Genomic DNA, 18002 nt, shown 5'->3' with positions numbered 1-18002 from the left:
TAATCAAACTCAGTCTAGCTAATTTAGGAAAATACTAAATACAACTTCATAAGATTAAACATAGAATTACCATATGGTCTATTTTTCTGTCAACAGATACAGATTTGTATATAACCATGGAATTACTAATTCTGCTTCTAGGTTAACATCCAGAGAATTGGACGTAGGGTCAGGTATTTGTCCACTCGTGAATACGAATGTCCATACAGCGTTATTCACAACAGGCAAAACGTGGAAGCAACCCAGATAGCCGTTGGGGAATGAAAGTGAAGTCGCTCAGTCGTCCAACTCTTTGCAACCCTCTGGACTGTAGTCTGCCAGACTTCTCCATCCATGGGATTTTCCAGGCAAGAATACTGGAGTGGGTTGCCATTTTCTTCTCCAGGGGATTTTTCCAACCCAGGGATCAAACTCAGGTCTCCAGCATTGCAGGCAGACTCTACTCTCTGAGCCACCAGGGAATCCTTGAATAAACAAAATGTGTTTTTTTTTTTTTGGAATGGAGTATTCTTCATCCTTAGAAAAGAATGATGTTCTTACACAGGCTACAGCAGGGATGCACCTCGAAGATATTATGCTAAATGAAACACGTCAGACACAGAAGAACAAATATGGAACGACTGTGCCTATGTGAGGCGACTGGAGCCGTGATGTTTGTGGACGCGGGAAGGAGGGGGACGGTTGCCTGGAGAATGAGGGGTGAGCGTTCCGCGGCTCACAGGCTCACCTTGGGGAGCGGAGGGTTCTAAGATGGGCGGTGGTGGTTGTCCATCGTTGTGGGTGTACTGAGTGCCACCGAACTGTGTGCTCAAAATTGATTAAAATGGTAAATGCCGTGTGATTTTGCCATAGTAAAAATTATGTTCCAAATTATGTTTGCTAATATTTTATTTAAGACAGAAGTGTGTGTGTGTGTTTGTGTCAAAGCTAAGCTGAAGCTGTTTCTCTGAGTGCTTAGACTGCCCCTTCCCCATGCCTGGCCTGGCAGCAGGAGTTCCAGGTGACAGACAGCCCCGAGGTTTTCCATTGGACAGGCAGGTCCAGTGGGGAGTTGCAGGCACCCTCTGACCTTCTGGATGGGGACTCCGTGACCTCAGGAGGGCAGCTGAACGTCGGACCTCAGTTTTCATCTTGTAAAACCAATTCAGTGAGACGCCCGGTACCCCGAGTGCCAACAGGCCCACGATGTCTGTCGTCCCCCTCCGCCTCCCCGTCGTGACTTCTTGAGACACTCTCCATTGGTGACTGGCGTTTCCCCCTCTTGCTTTCTGGGAAGGATGGGGAAAAGGATCGTCACTGAACGGGAAGCCATCTGACAGCAGGTGTTTGCGCTCCTCCGTGGCATGAACTGCAAACGGTTTCAGAATTGTAAACATAACCGTTGGGCTACTGAGCTGTGAGCGTGGGAGGGCAGTTCTGATCGGGCCACGGTGAAGTCGCCATTCCTCTGGACTGCCAGGCTCCCCACTGGTTCCCCGACCCCGCCTCTGGTTCACTGGTTGCCGTGGCTGACGGAGAGGCGCACACTCGCTCGTGTGGACTGCTCTCTGCATCTCTGACCCCGGTTGACACTTCGGCAGCTCCCATCTCCCTGCAGTCTTCCGGTCCGTGTCCTTCACTGCTTGGTCTGTGTCACGTGGTCGGTCTCTCTTGATTTCCCTGTTTGTCTGTTCCAGTCATCTGGACATTAACGACCCTCCTCTGATGGGGAGGAACCATTCCTGCTGACTGGTCTCCATCCTCTGATCGAGGCCGTTCCCTCTGGGGACCCGGAGAGTCCTGTTAAGACGGAACTTGTGCTGGTCAGGCAGTGGGCGTCAGAGTCATGCAAGGGGACTGCTTACCCGCCAGGGACCCCAGAAACCCCAGGTGGTGGGGAATGGCCCCAGGAGCATGGTTTTGAAGCTGCGCCCTGATGCTGCCGTGAATCAGTTTGAGAATCTGTGGGCGGAGGGATGTTGCACTTCTCACATCAAGTGTCACACGAGTGTGAACCTCGCAGTTCAGAATCTTTGGTTTAATCAGGCAGATCCTATGTAGGTTTTAGGAAATTTAATTGGCTAACATTTATTTAAAATCGCATGGTCTTCATTAATTGCCACTTTTTCTCGCAAGACAGTATTTATCTTTTTAAACTCCTCATTGCTTTTTCGTACTTAATATTCCTAGATCGATTCCCTCCAGAAACAAAGTAACATCAACTGAAGGAGTCACAGCTGGTGTCGTTTTTGCTGTTGGCTTTCAGAATGATTCTTAATTCTGGTACTCGGTACGTTTTTATCTAATTCACTGTTTTCCATCTACCTGCCTTCATGTATCTCTGGCATTCGTGAGCTGTTTCGTCATTTCGAGGAATTCTGTGTGTGCTTCATACAGTACAGCCGCTTTTTTGCACCCTCCATCCTTTGGCGTTCTTTTACTCTTTAAAGATAACGAGTTAATTGCGTACAGATGCTGTATGCACGTGGCTCCTCAGTACGAAGTTTCGGAACCCCTTGGCCCGGGCTTAGTATGGCTCCAGCGCATCTCAGGAAGCGGGGATGCAGGTGGTCCTGCCTGCATCCTGGAGCATGTGGTGGTACCTGATTGATTCCCAAGAGGGGGATGTCAGAGACACAAGAGAGACCCAGCTTACAGAAAAACCAGATTATTCACCTGAGGCATTTTTATTTAAGTTGACGTTTTAAAGTTTCTCGTTTTGTAGGAGAGGTACTTTCATGAAAGGTTGGAGGTGCACTGTTGTGGCCTTAGAGTTGGACACAGGCAGTGAGTGTATGACTTGACTACAGCTAACACAGCTAGTTATCCAAACTAGAAGGCAGAGAAGTGGGGAGGCTGATGGGGGTCAAGTGAGAGGAGAAAGACTGGAAGCGGGGCAGATAGAGCAGGGTTGGGGTGCCAGACGAGATGTCCCACGCATCTCTAGCTGACAGTCAGGACAAGTGTCCTTCTCTCCCCTCCAGCCACCTGCCTCCCAGGGTGGTACCAGCCAGGGGGAGGGAGACCCCGGTGATGCTGTTGAGAAGGCGGGAGGCGCGTGGGCCCAGTGCTGCGTACTCAGCGCTCAGGCGTGTTCATCTGTAGCGTGTGTCGCGGCTGTGCTGGGTGCCCCCCTGCTCCGAGGAGTCAGTTCTTACAGCCCACAGGTGGCAGGGGCCCAGGGGGCTCTGCTTGGGGGGGCGGGGGGTGCACACTGAGTTGGGACCAGGAAGCGCAGCCCAAGCTTTCTCACGATGGGCATCGGGTGCACAGGTGCTCGGATTGCTCCTGGCGCACCAGTCACGCTGCAGCGCCTGCTGTGTGCCAGCGTCCCCTGTGAAGACGCCCAGAGCCAGCCTGTGAACCGTGAATCCAGAGGCCCCCGTGGGCCAGGACCGTGACGGAAGGGGCTGGAGGAGAGCCGTGTGCAGTGACTGACGGATAAAGGGCCCCTTGGGCGTGCTGTGGAAGCCAGCGGTGAGAAGGTTTAAAGCCTGTCTACCCCTTAGTACATGTTTACTTGAAAAGCTTTCTCTCAATGAATGCAGCATGCAGATTATATAATCGGAATAAAATGATAAGCTTTTATATTGTTAAACAGGACTGGGTTCAGTGAGAGTGTGGATAACAGTGGTTTGAAAAGTCAGACTCTGTAAAGGAGGGCTGAGGAGTCTGTCCACTCTCTTGCTGGCTCTGGCTTTAGATCACAGAGAGGGATGGCCGTGACTGTCCGAGACACCCAGGCCCTCCTCTTCCAGCCTCCTGGGCCGCCTCGCCTCCCATTTGCGCGCCCGGGTTAGCCTTTGCCCGTAGCGTGGACGCAGCCTCCAGGCAGATGGCTGGTGAGTCGTGGGCTCACCGTGTCCGCCTCCTTCACGCTGGCAAACACGGTCCTCGCTGCCCGGAGTCCGCTCTGAACCGGTCGTGTGGTGGGTTTTGTTCCGTTTTCTGGGTCTCGTGGGCCAGTGAGGAAACCCAGAGACTGATTCTCTTGTGGTTGGAAGCACATTTCATTTTAGAAATACCCTTTTGTAGCAGTGAATTTTAACAGGTCAGCAGTACCTGTTTGAGGGTATCTCTTTTGCTCTTAGGACGTTCTAAAATAAAACTTGTTTCGGGGCGGCACTAAAACGTGGGTTTTCCTGGCTGGACTTCACAGCGGTGCCTCCGAGGAAAGCGGCTGGTGGTCTCGGCGCCGCCCCCCCCCCCCGCCCCCAGGAGCTGTCGGCTCCTGTGTCTCCGTCAGGCGGGGCTCACGTCTGAGGCGGGCTGCGCCTGTGTCGCACGGGCTCTGCCGTGGGAGCAGCTTTGCCCTGGGTCTCAGCGTCTGCCTCTTCGCTGAGTCCTGAGCCATGGCTTCTGCTCTGCGGTGCGGCTTTCTGGTCCCCGCTTGTCCTGAGGCCGGGTAGCCCTTTGACCCTCCCCTCGGAGCGGAGGGGGCTGGGCTGAGGGGTGTCAGGGTTCTCTCCCCTCGTTTGTTTGGTCAACGGTGACCATGTGTTCTGAGCGCTGGGGGTGCGTCAGTGAGCTCGATAGAGGGGACCCTGCCTTCAGGAGCTTGGTGGCGTCCAGCCACAATTTGTTAGTAAAAGTCAGATGAGACGAACAGAGCTGGGGTGAGGACTGAAAAAACCAGAATTGGCCGGCACGTGGATGGTGCCAGGAGGGGCCGTGGACGTGGGTCCAAGAGGAGGCGGCGTTGTAGCTGCCGTTGAGATGAGCAGAAGAAAGCAGCTGTCAGAGCTCCAGGCCCAGAACGTTCCAGGCAGAGGGAAGAGCGAGTCCAGAGGCCCCAGGGGAGCACGGGCCGGGCACAGACGTCAGGAGGGAGGTGGCCCCAGACTGGTGCCTGTGCGCCCAAGGTCAGCCCTGCTGTGAGCACTTCTCCACCCAAAGAGGGCAGTCACAAGGCCCCTGGGGTGGGGGTGGGGCTCGAGCCCCTGGCGAGATTGCAGGGCCCATGATGTCCACCGAGAGCCAGCAGAGTGTCAACAGGGAGGTGAAGGCCAGTTCAGCAGGGCTGGTCACACGAGCCAGCAGGAGTCCACGTCTGAACATGCAGAACCATGGAGAGCTCCGCAAGACCTGCCGCCTCAGAGGTGCAGAGCTTGCCGCCAAGCTCGCGTGTCCAGGCTGGTGGACCCGTAGCCTGGAAGTTCCACCTCTGTGGACAGGGGTCTCCGGGGGGCCCTTGGAGACGTGAGGAGCAGGTCAGGGTGGGAGGGCCGGCCCCGTGCCAGTTAACAGCTCGGGTCCTGACAGCCTGGCTGCTGTCCCCCTGCTCGAGTGAGCCATGGGCTCCCGCCCCTCCGGGTGGCGTGGCACCTCCACCATCCACTCACCTCCCTTCCGTCTCCTCGCCCCCAGCACCTTAAAACTGCATTGTAACAAGTGCAGGATGGGCTGAAGGTTAAAAGAAACAGGAAGGGCACCTGAGGGCTTCCTCAGAAGACCCAGCAGTGCCCCCTCACTGGTGACCGCTGGTCAAACGCTCTTCCGTTAGAAACACTCAGCTTCCGAGTCCATCAGCAGTGACCCTGAGGTTTGCTGGCACGTCGGAAGGAGCAGCACAGCCCGGGGTACACGCTGCGGCTTCAGCGGCAGCATCAGAGGGTCGCTGGTGAACAGCGTTACAGACCGCCCATTCAGGGGACCACTGAGCAGCCTTAGAAAAGCGCAGGAGACTGAGCTGGTGATGGACGACAGCTCCTGAGACACTGGTGAAGGCGAGCGAGGCAAGCCGCTGGGTCTCGAACGTCACTGCGCGGGTCTGTCAGCGGTGGGTGAGAGGGAAGCGTCGTGTAGTATGTGCTGCTGTGTGTAGAGCCTGTCTCTGAGGAGACCTGGAAACCAGACTCCATGACCCGGGTGGTGATGGGTCCCAGGCTGATGGGGGGAGGCCTTTTGCCATGCGCTTTTTTAGTCTTGTACTGTATATGTATTACCGCTCCCAGATTTTCCCCAGAGTGAATCTGCTTTTAACTTCAGAAATCTCCAGTTCCACCAACTGAATGCAAGTCTGCCTGTTTTAACAGGGAGATGATCTGACTGCTGAACGTCCACTCCCCAATCCTCCAGCGGCTCCAGCTTGTCTTCTTTCACATTACAGGAAATATTTGACTCATAGTTCATCATGTTCTCCAAGAACTTCTCTCTCATTGCGTTACTAAAGTCTCATCCAGTTTTCTTAGGTCTCTTTCCCTTCCTTCCTCCACCCAGAGGCTCTATACATTTATTACCAGGTTAGATGATATTCAGACGGTTCACACCAGGAGGAGGATAACTGTTTGCCTTAACGTTTGAACTCTGTTTTCAAAAATTACCCCTTTGGCTGTGCAGGGTCTTGGTTGCAGTGTGTGGGCGCTCGTTCTCTGGCCAGGGTTCGAGCCTGGGCCCCCTGTACTGGGAGCGAGGAGTCTCAGCGGGATGGGCCTTCCGGGTGGCGGGCGGGGACACTGTCTCCAGCCGCCTAGGAGGCTCTTTGAAAACGCAGCAGAACCAGGACTGTGGACAGAGGCCCATACTCCTGTGGAAGCGGCCCGGGGGCCGCGGGCCTGCAGAAGCTGGGGGCTGCTTCACGCGTCTGTCTGAGTGGACCCTCACCCGGAAGCAGTCTCGGCTCAGTGCCAGACGGCCTTGGCCCTAGTAATATTTCTTTGAATCCGTTTCCTTTTTTCTTTCAACTTCTCACGCCCAGGACATGTCCTCTTCACAAGAGCTGTTCTTGTTGAGTTCCGTTCTTCAAAAGTCTCAAGTCCTGCAGCTTCCCCCCAGCTTGTTCCTTCCCGTCTGTCTTTGTTAGGAGGGAAGGCTGAGGGCAAGCTCCTTGTCAGACGTGTGGGGACAGCAGACGCCCTTGAAAGCAGACTCTGCAGAGGTTCTGGTCTCTCACCTTGGACTGTCGGTCAGCCCTGGGTCTGTCGTGGGCGTTTCTCCCCAGTCAAGGGCAGGCTGGGGGTGGGTGCTCACCACTGTGCTCCTGGGCCCCTACAGGCACCTCCCCGTTCATGGACGCGCTGACGGCCAACGGGACCACCACCCTGCAGACGTCGGTCACGGGCGTGACGGCCGGGAAGAGGAAGTTCATCGATGACAGGCGAGACCAGCCCTTTGACAAGCGGCTGCGCTTTAGCGTGCGGCAGACGGAGAGCGCCTACAGGTACCGGGACATCGTGGTCCGGAAGCAGGACGGCTTCACCCACATCCTGCTGTCCACCAAGTCGTCCGAGAACAACTCGCTCAACCCGGAGGTGAGCGCTGCCGCGGGGGCCACGGGGGCCACGGGGGCCACTGTCTCTGGGCCCGCAGGCCAAGCCCCGGCTCCCCTGGGCCCTACTCCTCCGCCCGCCCGCCCAGGGCCGGGTCCAGCTACGAACTGGGAGGTGCAGGGTGCCCTGAGCACCCACCTCCTGGCCAAGAGCCCCTCATCCGCCCAGATTGGGGGGTGGGCCTCCCTGGAATCACGTGTGAGGTGTGTGCTCCCAGAGCTCTCGGTTCAGGTGTGGTTAAGGCCCCCTGGGGTCCAGCCCTGCAGAAGCTCACCCCACCTTCCTTCCCTTCAGCCTCCAGCTCCACATGGAGTGGCGCTTCAGCTGCGGTGATTCCTACACGGTTATTGCTGGTCGTTAAGTAGCTTCCAGGGGGTGAGGGAGACGGGTGCTCCCAGAGGCTCAAAAGCTTAGTTCTGTGACATATCTAAAATCAGAGGTGTTTGAACCTGAGCTATTTCATGCTTAAAATGGTAAGTTCTGATAGTTTGTTTCCTACTTGTGGATGGTAGGTCAGGCTTTCAGCTCGGGTGTCGGCCAGTGGTCAGGGGGCACCAGGTCCAGGCTGGTCCCCGGCACCTCATTAGAACGTTGGTGTTTGTAAATGCTTCGTAGGGACCGTTTTAAATGGTTTGTGTCCACTGAAAACACCTCCATGCTGTGCCTCCTCTTACTGCACTTGGGCACCAAACTTGAGGTTTCCGTCCCAAGAATGGGAGGCTGGTGTCAAAAAACGAAGCAAAACCAGACCAGCCGCTTCTTTGCACTGGTGGCATGTGCCACCTGCTGTCCAAACTGCAGAAATGCCAAGAGGATAGAACAGAACTCGCCCACCGGGAGCCACGGGGACAGCACTGCTTAGCGACTCAGATGCACATTCCCCCCGAGTTACACTGCGTTCCCGACGGGCTCTGTGACGACACTCGGTCCCCACTGTTCCACACCCCCGGCTTCAGAAAAGAAGGAAATTGCGAGCCACTCGGTAGACGCGGGCAGCAGTGTCAGGCCGTGAACCCGCTTCCGGTGAATCGAGTCGGGATGGTGCAGTGAGGAGACGCTCTTGGGTGCCTTTCAGGTGATGAAGGAGCTGCAGAGCGCTCTGAGCACGGCCGCGGCTGACGACAGCAAGCTGGTGCTGCTCAGTGCTGTGGGCAGCGTCTTCTGCTGCGGCCTGGACTTCATCTACTTCATCCGGCGCCTGACGGACGACCGCAAGAGGGAGAGCGCCAGGATGGCCGAGGCCATCAGGTACGCACTCCGGTCTGCAAGACGGCCGGCGTGAGCCGGACCCTGCTGGTGGGGGTCTCCTCCCCTGAGAAAAGTGATGAGAGGAGTGAGGGGTCTCCTCTCCGGAAGATGGCTAAGGCCATCAGGTACGCATCCTGGTCCGCAAGATGACTGGCATGAACCAGACCCCATGATGGGTCTCCTCCCCTGAGACCTGCTGCTAGCAAGAGTTAACACATCTGTCTGTTCTGTGGGCAGCTTGCCTCGAGCAGGTAGCCGATGTCAAGGCTGGCTCGAGCCCAGCATGTGTTGGAGCGGGGTGGGGTCCGGGGGAGAGCCCAGGGCAGCACATGGCTGGCGTATCCACCATGTGTGTTCAGGGCCTGCAGCACAGATGCCCCCTCCTTCATGTGATAACTTACATTTGGTCAACTCCAGAATCAATCAACTAGGCTTTATGACACGCTAGTTCTATAACGTCACACAAGAAGGGTGCAACTCAATGGACATGAGTTTGAGTAAACTCCAGGAGTTGGTGATGGGACAGGAAAGCCTGGCATGCTGTGGTCCATGGGGTCACAAATAGTCAGACACGACTAAGCGACTGAACTGAATGTTCTTTTTAAAATACAAACACTCATGCCTCAGGTGGTGGCTGCATGTTTTCCATAAGATCACAGTGAATTTCCACCTCATGGTGTGATTTGGGAGCTGGTTTCTCTACCTCAGTTCCGGCCCCCGGCCCCGCCCGTACATGGCTCTCTGAGGCCCCCCGTGCCTCCCCCACCCCATCCCAGGCGGGGTTGCCCTTGACCGTGGCACAGGCTTGTATTGTTGGGATCAGACAGAGCTGAGGAAGAAAAATCAGCAGCCATCTCGTGTGTTGAACCCCAGGTGCTTTAAATGCTTGTTTTCTTCAGCGACCCACTCCATTTCTGAGACTCCAGGGTGCCCCACAAAAAGCTGGGTTGGTCGTCTAGGGAAATGCCAAATCTTGCTTTAGGAAAATCCACTCAGTTTTTCTCTAAATGATGTGTTTTGTCGATGTGAAGTTCTGTTAATGCAGGATCTGAAAAATTGTCACACCGGATCGACTTAACCTTTATCTTGGCTCATTTGCGCTGAAATTCATGTTTTGTGTGTAAAGTTGGCTTATTCACACAAAGCTATTACTGTGTATATTTTTTGTTTGTTTCTGTGATGTCCTGCCTCAAATTCCTTAACTCTTTGGGCAGAGAACAGCACCGCTGAGTTTCCAAAAGGAAGGTAGTAACTAGGAAGGTCAGGCATAGACTGTGAGCTTCTCGTGTGTCTGTGGGGCTAACCCTGGCTGGGATTGGTGGTGGTAACCAGTTTGCAGATTAACTGTGATAAAAATATTCAGCACATGTGTGATAAAGTTATTAGAGATCAGTTTATAGTGTTAGACTTTTGGAGTCCGTGGAACCAGGAGGAGCTGAGGCTTGAGGAGGGAGCAGAGCCCGTGAGGAAACGAGCCCTTGACCCTGACCTTGTCGCCTTCAGTCCTGGCCCAGACCCACTTGTGCAGGGGAGCTCAGCTGAGAGAGGGCGGGACTGGCCCTGGGTAGCTCAGTTCCTGTTTCCCCAAAGCGTTTCTCAGGCTCACCGTTTGTAGGGGGTTTTTAACCTTTTTGGTGAGGTCTGGGATGGCAAATATTCTCCAAAAGAATGGATAGAACTTCGATTTTGTTGAATGGTCTTTTTAAGCTTTAAAGGTCTTCCTTGTAGCTCAAACAGTAAAAAATCTGCCTGCAATGCAGGAGACCCAGGTTCGATCTCTGGGTCGGGAAGATCCTCTGGAGGAGGGAACGGCAATCCAGAGTATTCATGCCTGGAAAATCCCATGGACCAAGGAGCCTGGTAGGCTACAGTCCATGGTCGCAAAGAGCGACTTCACTTTCACTTTTTTTTTTTTTTGAATTGAATTTTTTATTAGAAAAAATGCCATATTTTATAGATCACCATTTATGAGAATCAAGCTAACTTTGTGGCAAATATAATCTCTTTCCTTCCCACTGTTCCCAGCATAGCCTTTCACTCAGTTGAGAGGAAACTGAAGTTTAAATTCAGTGAATTGTATGGGGCACATCTGAATGCTCATGCATTTTTATTTTAAGGTTTAAAATACGCTTGCATTACGCCCCCCAAAGCAGCAGACAGACGGTCCCGAGCATCCGGGGCCCAGGCAGCTCCCGCCTCCCACCTCCGGCAGCGCGGGGCTGAGCCCTCGTGTTTCTGCTGAGCAGAAGAGCAGTTGTGTGAGCTTCTATCTGGCAGCTTTTGTTTGTTTCTAACATGAAACGGATTTCTCTGCAGACTGTGCTCGCTCTGGCATCTCAGGGTCCTCGGCACGGCGCGGTCGCGTCCTCTGAGGAGGGGCACTCCCAGGCAGGCTGGTCTGCTCATGCTGCTCCCGGGAGGGGCCCCAGGTGTAGAGAAGGCTATCATCCCAAGCAAAGAGAAAAAAGAAAACTCGTCTTCTTAGGGGGAAAAGTTCAGCTCCAAACACTTCTCCAAACACACAGCATGAGAAGGATTAGTGCTGCTTGGAGTACCCCTTCCCTTTACCATTTCTCTGTCGTCACTTCAGTCGCTCAGTTGTGTCCAACTCTGTGACCCCATGGACTGCAGCACGCCAGGCCTCCCTGTCCATCACCAACTCCCGGAGTTCACTCAAACTCATGTCCATTGAGTCGGTGATGCCATCCAACCATCTCATCCTCTGTCGTCCCCTTCTCCTCCCTCCCTCAATCTTTCCCAGCATCAGGGTCTTTTCCAATGAGTCGGCTCTCCGCATCAGGTGACCAGAGTATTGGAGTTTCCACTTCAGCATCAGTCCTTCCAGTGAATATTCAGGACTGATTTCCTTTAGGATGGACTGGTTCGATCTCCTTGCAGTCTAGGATTCTACCATTGCTCTCTAGGATCTCTATTGTTACACTGGTTTGATGCCCTCTTCCTTGTGAAGCTACCATCCCTGTCCGTGGTTCCCAGTTGTCAGTATTGGAGCCGTCTCCACTTTGCCCCCGTTCACAGCAGCTGAATGCGGGGCCACTTGGGGAAAATGTCTGCTCTAAGTCAGGGAGACAGCTTGGCAGTTACTTTGTCGACAGTCATCTGTAACTGAGCATAGATGATGCATTTCCGCCACGGTTCATTGATCCTCAGAAGGTGGCAGAACTGAACAGCTTCATGGAGATGGTCTGGGATTATTTCAAGGACCTGTTTTGGAGGTTATCTGGCTCTCTTTGTGTCCTTGAATCCCAGGGTGATCTTCCTGATAGGACCCCACGCTCTCATTCATTGGCGTGAGTTAATTCTCAATCCCCCCAACCTCCGGGGACCCTGAGTGGGCTGAGGGCTGACTGCAGAGGCCTTGGAGAACAGTCCCCCGAGTGAGGTGTGCAGCTGCCAAACACTGAGGCCCCCTCCCCCCACTGTATACACACCCACCCACCCCCCTACATCTCCTCCTGCCAGAAATCCATGCCTGCGTCTGCAGAGGAGGGGAGACCGCATGCTAAGTTGTGACTTTCAGAGCCTATCTGAACAGATTAAATCGCTGAATTGTCGGGACCAGCACCCAGACTGTTACCTTTGGTACTGCATCTGGGGCTGTAGGGTTTAGAATCTGGAATTCTGTCCTTCTGAGCCTTCAAGGCTCAGATGGCCTTGAAGGAATTATCTTGTATTCGTTTCCAGTGTGTTTGTCCTTTTCTTCACTGTGTTCAGTCTTCACAAGACGCAGCCTCTGAACGTAGTTAAGATTCCAGCGTGGGGAAGAGGCTGCACCAGCCAGCCCTAAACTGAAGAGCAGCCTAGCTTTCCAGCCTGATCCTAAAACAGAGGCCAGTGGCGTTGTCTGGGCTGTGAGACCCCTCGCCCCTGTGTGGGGGAACCCAGGCCCCCTGGGAGGCCTGGTCGATGGTCATCGCGAGTGGCAGGAGGTGCTGTGCAGACGTGTGTCGGGCTGGGGGGTGCTCTGTTGGGTCTTGGGTCTTACACCAGCCTCTGAGCATCTCGTCTCTGCGTCTGAGTCACTCCATCCTGTCCATATAAACTCAGGAATATCCGTGTTTTCAGTTTATCAGTGAGCTGTCTGAAATCACAGACCAAGTCCAGACCCAGGCCCTGAGGCTCCTGCCCCATCCCAGGCTGTCCGTGTGGCCCTGCGCCCTCTTTCCTGCAGGAGAGCTGCTGGACTGGTCTTCAGCCTTTCAGGTTTCCTGGGCTCCTCCCTGTCATCAGGGAAAGAGGGGTTCCTGGAGCCCAAGCTGAGAGCACCCTCTGCTGTGCCGCTCCCTGGGAATTCACGTGGGTCCTGTAGCGACAGGTGCTTGCCCGGCCTCGAGGGCGCTGCTCAGCCTTTGCAGCACAGCAGTACAGGCCAGGGCCCTTCGCAGCCAGAAGGCCATCAGTTACGTAACTGGCCGTCAGCCTGTTACGGTCAACGCACACGGCCTTCACGTCCTGATGTACTGAATTCCATACAAGTAGATTTCTTTCTGTTGTTCAAATATGCAGTGTTTTGAGTAACCCTCCATTTGTTTTCTGTTTTAGAAACTTCGTGAACACTTTCATTCAGTTCAAGAAGCCTATTATCGTAGCCGTGAATGGCCCGGCCATTGGGCTAGGCGCATCCATTCTGCCTCTCTGTGACGTGGTCTGGGCCAATGAAAAGGCGTGGTTCCAGACGCCCTACACCACCTTCGGGCAGAGTCCAGACGGCTGTTCCACCGTCATGTTCCCGAAGATTATGGGAGGAGCATCTGTGAGTACCCCTTCTGAACACGTCGTCCTGGGAACCGTCCTCGGTTACCGCTTCTCTTAACTGTAGACAGGTGTCGCTTTATGGGCGGTTCCCATCAAACACTCGCATCATTCAGCTCTTGTCCTCATTCGTGAACCCGTGGGAAGTTGTCATGCTTTGGTTCATAGCCTGTTTATTGACACCGTTTGGCAAGGTGCCGCCGTGTCTGCATAATTAACACTGATCCTCCCCAGTGGTGAATACCTGGTCTGTAACCCAAACCAACCAGAGTTTGCAGCGGAAAGGGCCTTGACCTGATAGCCTGGTAGATGCACTTCTGGGGGACGCCTCAGGGGCAGAATTGCTCTGCTGCATAACCCGCCACACCAGGAGTCCGGGCTGTAGCTCTGGATCTCTGGAAAGGCTGTGTTGTGGTCCTTGCTCCTGCGACCAGGGCAGGAGGCCGAGGCGGGGGCGGGGGGTGGGGGGGGCGGCGGTGGCTATAGAAGCCGTCACTGGGGGAGGTGGGCGTGGAGAAGCCAAACTGAGGCGGCCCCGCCCACGGGGAGCTCCGGGCACCTCGCCTGCCGTGGACCAGAGCGGCTGGTGGCTTTGTGTCTTGTTGCTGAGCGCAGGCTCCAGCTTTGCCCTTTGACAGAGTCCCTGGGGGTCCGGGTGGCTGTCCTGATGGCCTCCAGCAGCTGGGCAGCCAGGGACGGGGGCGGCTCCACCTCCGGCCTGTGTGCAGGGCCGCTCTTCTGGGTTCAGAACTCGCCTTCCCCTGCCTGGGAAAGACACACAGGAGGCCTCGACGGGATCCCTGCCTCAGGCAGGAGGCCCCGCCAGACGTTAAAATTAGTAGGTGAAAAAAGGGGCAGGAAACAGACGACCCATCTCCCGCCACCCGGCTGCCCCCTGTGGGCCTCGGGGGCCGTCCTGGTGAGGCAGGAGGACACTGGTTGCTGCCTGTGGCCATGGGCAGCGGTCATGGATCTGAGGCCCATGGGACCTGCCACTCCCAGAGCTGCGAGGAGAGACGTGTCTTCGGGAGGGGCGGCCACACCTGCCCCCCTGGGTCCCAGCCTATGGAGACCTGGCCCCCATCACCCCCAGAGGGCCTCTGCCTGGTGCCACCCAAGGCCCTGCTGCATCCGCTGCTCCTCGCATGGTGGGCGCCCCCTGCCGCCTCAGCTCGGCTCCCTGCCCGCCTCATCCAGGCCCGCCCCCAGAGCCGCGTGTCGCTGCAGCTTCAGATCTACAGCAGATGGACCTTAGATTTCTTGGTTAGTCTGTGTGGTTCTGCTCTGCATGAGACCCTTAGGTTCCATAAGAGTCCCCGGCCAGTGCTTGCTTCACCCTTGGGCACCGTCTGAACTCGGAGCAGAGAGTTTCCAGGCTGGGTCTCCCTGCCACCTCTCCCCGCGCTCACACGGCCTCTGCTCTTCTTTCTTCCAGGCGAATGAAATGCTGCTCAGCGGGCGAAAGCTAACAGCACAGGAGGCGTGCGGCAAAGGGCTGGTCTCCCAGGTGTTCTGGCCTGGGACCTTCACCCAGGAAGTCATGGTCCGCATCAAGGAGCTCGCCTCCTGCAACCCCGTCGTACGTCCAGCTCCTGTTCCGCCCTTTCTCTGCAGGGTGCACGCAGAGCCAGACGCCAAGGCTGGGCCTCTGCACACAGCGGGAGCCAAGGGAGCTCAGTTAGACGTAGGAGCTGAGAAACGTCCCGTGGAGGTGTACAAAGAGCATTCTTGCTAAATTCTTGACCGTTTCCAAAGCCTTGCACTTCTCCACGTGTTTTCTCCCCTCAGTGAACGTAGGTTTGTGTTTTGTTGGCGTGTGTCCAGCACTTGCTAAAGTGCATTTAGCAAATGAGAGGGTGAAACGTTATTTCCTTTTAACTGACACAGCTCCCGTGTAAGCTGTCCCAGACATCGCAACAACCCATTACAGAGAGTAAGTTCTGGTTAGAAGTCCTCTCGGCGGGCTTTCCCAGCGAGCCTTCCAGGGGTGAGCATCACCGGTGGGGTTCCTGCAAAGCTAGCGCAGGCCCAAAGCTGGTCTTGCTGCCAGGGCAGGACTAGGGTGTGGAGAGCATGGCTGTCAAAAAATAGCTTAACAGCCCTTTGAAGTTGAGAGTTTGCCCCGCACCCACAGCGGGTGAAATGTGTGTCACACGCTCGTCAGGCCTGGCACGCGTTACGAGAAGGCGCTCGGCCCTCTTGCTGGGTGGCTCCTCGGGTCTGGTGTTTGCTTCCAGAAGTGTAGGGGCTGCGAGGCACCAGCGCTTGCAGCCACAGTCCCCACTCACTCCTTGCTTGTTGTCTGGCGCAGGTGCTCGAGGAATCCAAGGCCCTTGTTCGCTGCAACATGAGGCTGGAGCTGGAGCAGGCCAACGAGCGGGAGTGCGAGGTGCTGAAGAAGATCTGGGGCTCGGCTCAGGGCATGGACTCCATGCTCAAGTACCTGCAGAGGAAGATCGACGAGTTCTGACGGCCGGGCTGCCCGACCTCACCGCCCGGGCCAGGCTCGCCTGGAGCTCCTACTGGGAAGCAGGACTTGAGACAGCCAAGCTATTTATTGCCAAGGAGTTTTTAAGTACTGTAACTTTAAAATAAATAACTACAAAACTCCTTTGTCCAAACGTCATTATTTTATACTTAATACACACACAAGTGTAAAAGTATAAAGGTGAGCTCTGGGTTGCTCTTTGAGGCTCTAATTTCTGTTATCTTCAGCTAGTACTGTATTAAAAAGTGTGTTTTCTTGGTTTGGGTGTCAGAAAAGTCTGAAACAATGTTTGTTTTCCTTGTTTTTTCTCCTTCTAGACGAAAAGAAAGAGGTGTTAGCCAGCCTCGCCATCTCTGCCCCAAATAGAAATATGGAAAGATATGAGATGTATCCTTATCTCTAAGAGGTCCAAAGCCTCAGAGATAGAAAATTCTAAATCAAATGGAAGACTTATCTTTTTGGATAAGTATTTCTGATTAAACACCCCCTGATGGATATACCCCCAAAGTAAAATACGCCTAGGATTCATGCTGAGATAGCAACTGATTCTTCCTTTTTTAAATGTGTGATTCTTACCCAGTTAACAGGAAGAAACCACTCTCTCTAGGGGAAGGCTTGTTTTGCAGTATTAGTGAATCACTGACTAGCTTCAGTATGGTATCTTAAGTTATAAGTTAATCTTAGCAGGTTTATAATTAGTTTTTTGACCCTTTTGAAAAATAACTACATAAATGCTTCTTGTTGCTGGGTGAGAACTACTACTTTATATACCGTTTTGGTTTTCTATTTGCAGATATGATCGATGTATTACACCAAAAATAAAAAGTATTTTTATGTTTATAAAGTGTAATTTTTAGGTTCACTTAGAATATATTTTATTTAATAAGTTAAAATTCTTTTGGCACACTATTAAATGCAGGAACTCCTTGTTAAGAAAACTACCTTATAATATCGACGTTTCATGTTCTTGGTCTCTGCTTTCTTGTCTACACAATATACCAAGTACAGGATGCTGTCCGAGAGTGCCCTGTGTAAATAGACGTCCGCATTCCCGCCAGGGGTGGGGACGACTCCAGAAGCCTGTTCCCCCGGCAGGCTTCTGAGCTTGCAATCATAATGAATGTATGAAGAGTGAAATAAAATCAAACCTTATTTTTGTACAGTTTTGAAGTTTCTACTTAGAACCGACCACCTCCCGGCCTCGCGGAGAGCTTACAGAGTGTAAATCTGCCTTTACTTGGATTGGTTGGTGCAGTATTTTTGCATCTGTGGGACCTACTTTTTTCGTTCTGTAGTTTGAACTATATATAAACTGTACAATCTGTAAAGTTTTTATAGAATAAATATTCAGCTGTGAAAACTGGTTAAATAAAACTAATATTTCTTAACACATTTAAAATGTTTCTCTTAATTCTTTTTTCACTTCTAAAGTTTCTCATGTTTACTTTTTGTGTGAAATAACAGGCACAGGCAGGCATTTGTACAGTTGAAAGGAGCTGGACCCATCCACCCAGGGACCTCGGTACCGACACGTTTAGTAATAATGAACATCCTCAAGGAGATCAGCCATGATGCTGTAGAAGGACCCCACGCTCACCCGTCATGGGCATGCCAAAAACAAAACTGTGTGCAGAACTACCGTCCGTGAAAAAGCCCGGAACCTTCCAGAAAACATCTCCTCCAACTACAGGTAAAAAGAACGGTCAGCGTGTGTGGGAGGGACAGTTGCAACATCGTCGGGTCCTCTGCCCCTCGGTGGGCAGCCCACACACCGGAGTGCAATCAGAGTCTCCTGCAGGAACAGAGTCAGCCCCGCGCTGGGCTCCCAGTCCGGGTGTCTGCAGCTGTCACTGGCAAGGCGCCTGGCTCCGGCCTACCCGCTGATCCTGGAAAGGCGGGCGGGGGGCAACCAGCGCTCACCCTGGGGCACAGACACTGTGGCAGTGGTTTGGACCCAGGTGCTGGGAGTGCCATTCGGATCCCCCTCCAGCTCACTGGCCTCGGGACCCAGCCCCTCCCTCACCCACCAGCCTGTGGACACCAGGACTGAGATGCCACTGGCCACCCGGCCCCACCCACCAGCACACACACCGAATGCACAGCCACCCCTGGACAGAGCCCTGCCCACCCGAGGGCCCAGGACCATGGGGACCTGGCCCCATGCATCAGTGCACAGGTGTGCCCCTGGGGCCCTGCAGCCAGAGGCCCAGCCCCCATGAGCAGCAAGCCTGCTTCAGCCTCAGGACCAG

General features: G+C 54.2%; 1 protein-coding gene across 7 annotated transcripts in view; it reads left to right on the top strand.

Moving 5' to 3' along the window:
* The window catches only part of CDYL (chromodomain Y like), a 158566-nt gene extending 141421 nt beyond the window's left edge, over window positions 1-17145 (top strand). For all 7 annotated transcript variants that reach the window (XM_059880405.1, XM_024983678.2, XM_059880406.1 and 4 more), the window contains 5 exon segments: window positions 6973-7229; window positions 8323-8495; window positions 13056-13266; window positions 14701-14844; window positions 15577-17145. In XM_059880405.1, the coding sequence (XP_059736388.1) occupies window positions 6973-7229; window positions 8323-8495; window positions 13056-13266; window positions 14701-14844; window positions 15577-15735 (944 nt within the window). In that variant the 3' untranslated portion in view covers window positions 15736-17145.
* The last annotated feature ends 857 nt before the right edge of the window (window positions 17146-18002 follow it).

This window comes from Bos taurus, chromosome 23 (assembly GCF_002263795.3).
Source record: "Bos taurus isolate L1 Dominette 01449 registration number 42190680 breed Hereford chromosome 23, ARS-UCD2.0, whole genome shotgun sequence".
Classification (NCBI taxonomy): domain Eukaryota; kingdom Metazoa; phylum Chordata; class Mammalia; order Artiodactyla; family Bovidae; genus Bos; species Bos taurus.
The sequence above is the reverse complement of the archived record's forward strand: the minus strand, read 5'-3'. Positions and strand labels throughout refer to the sequence as shown.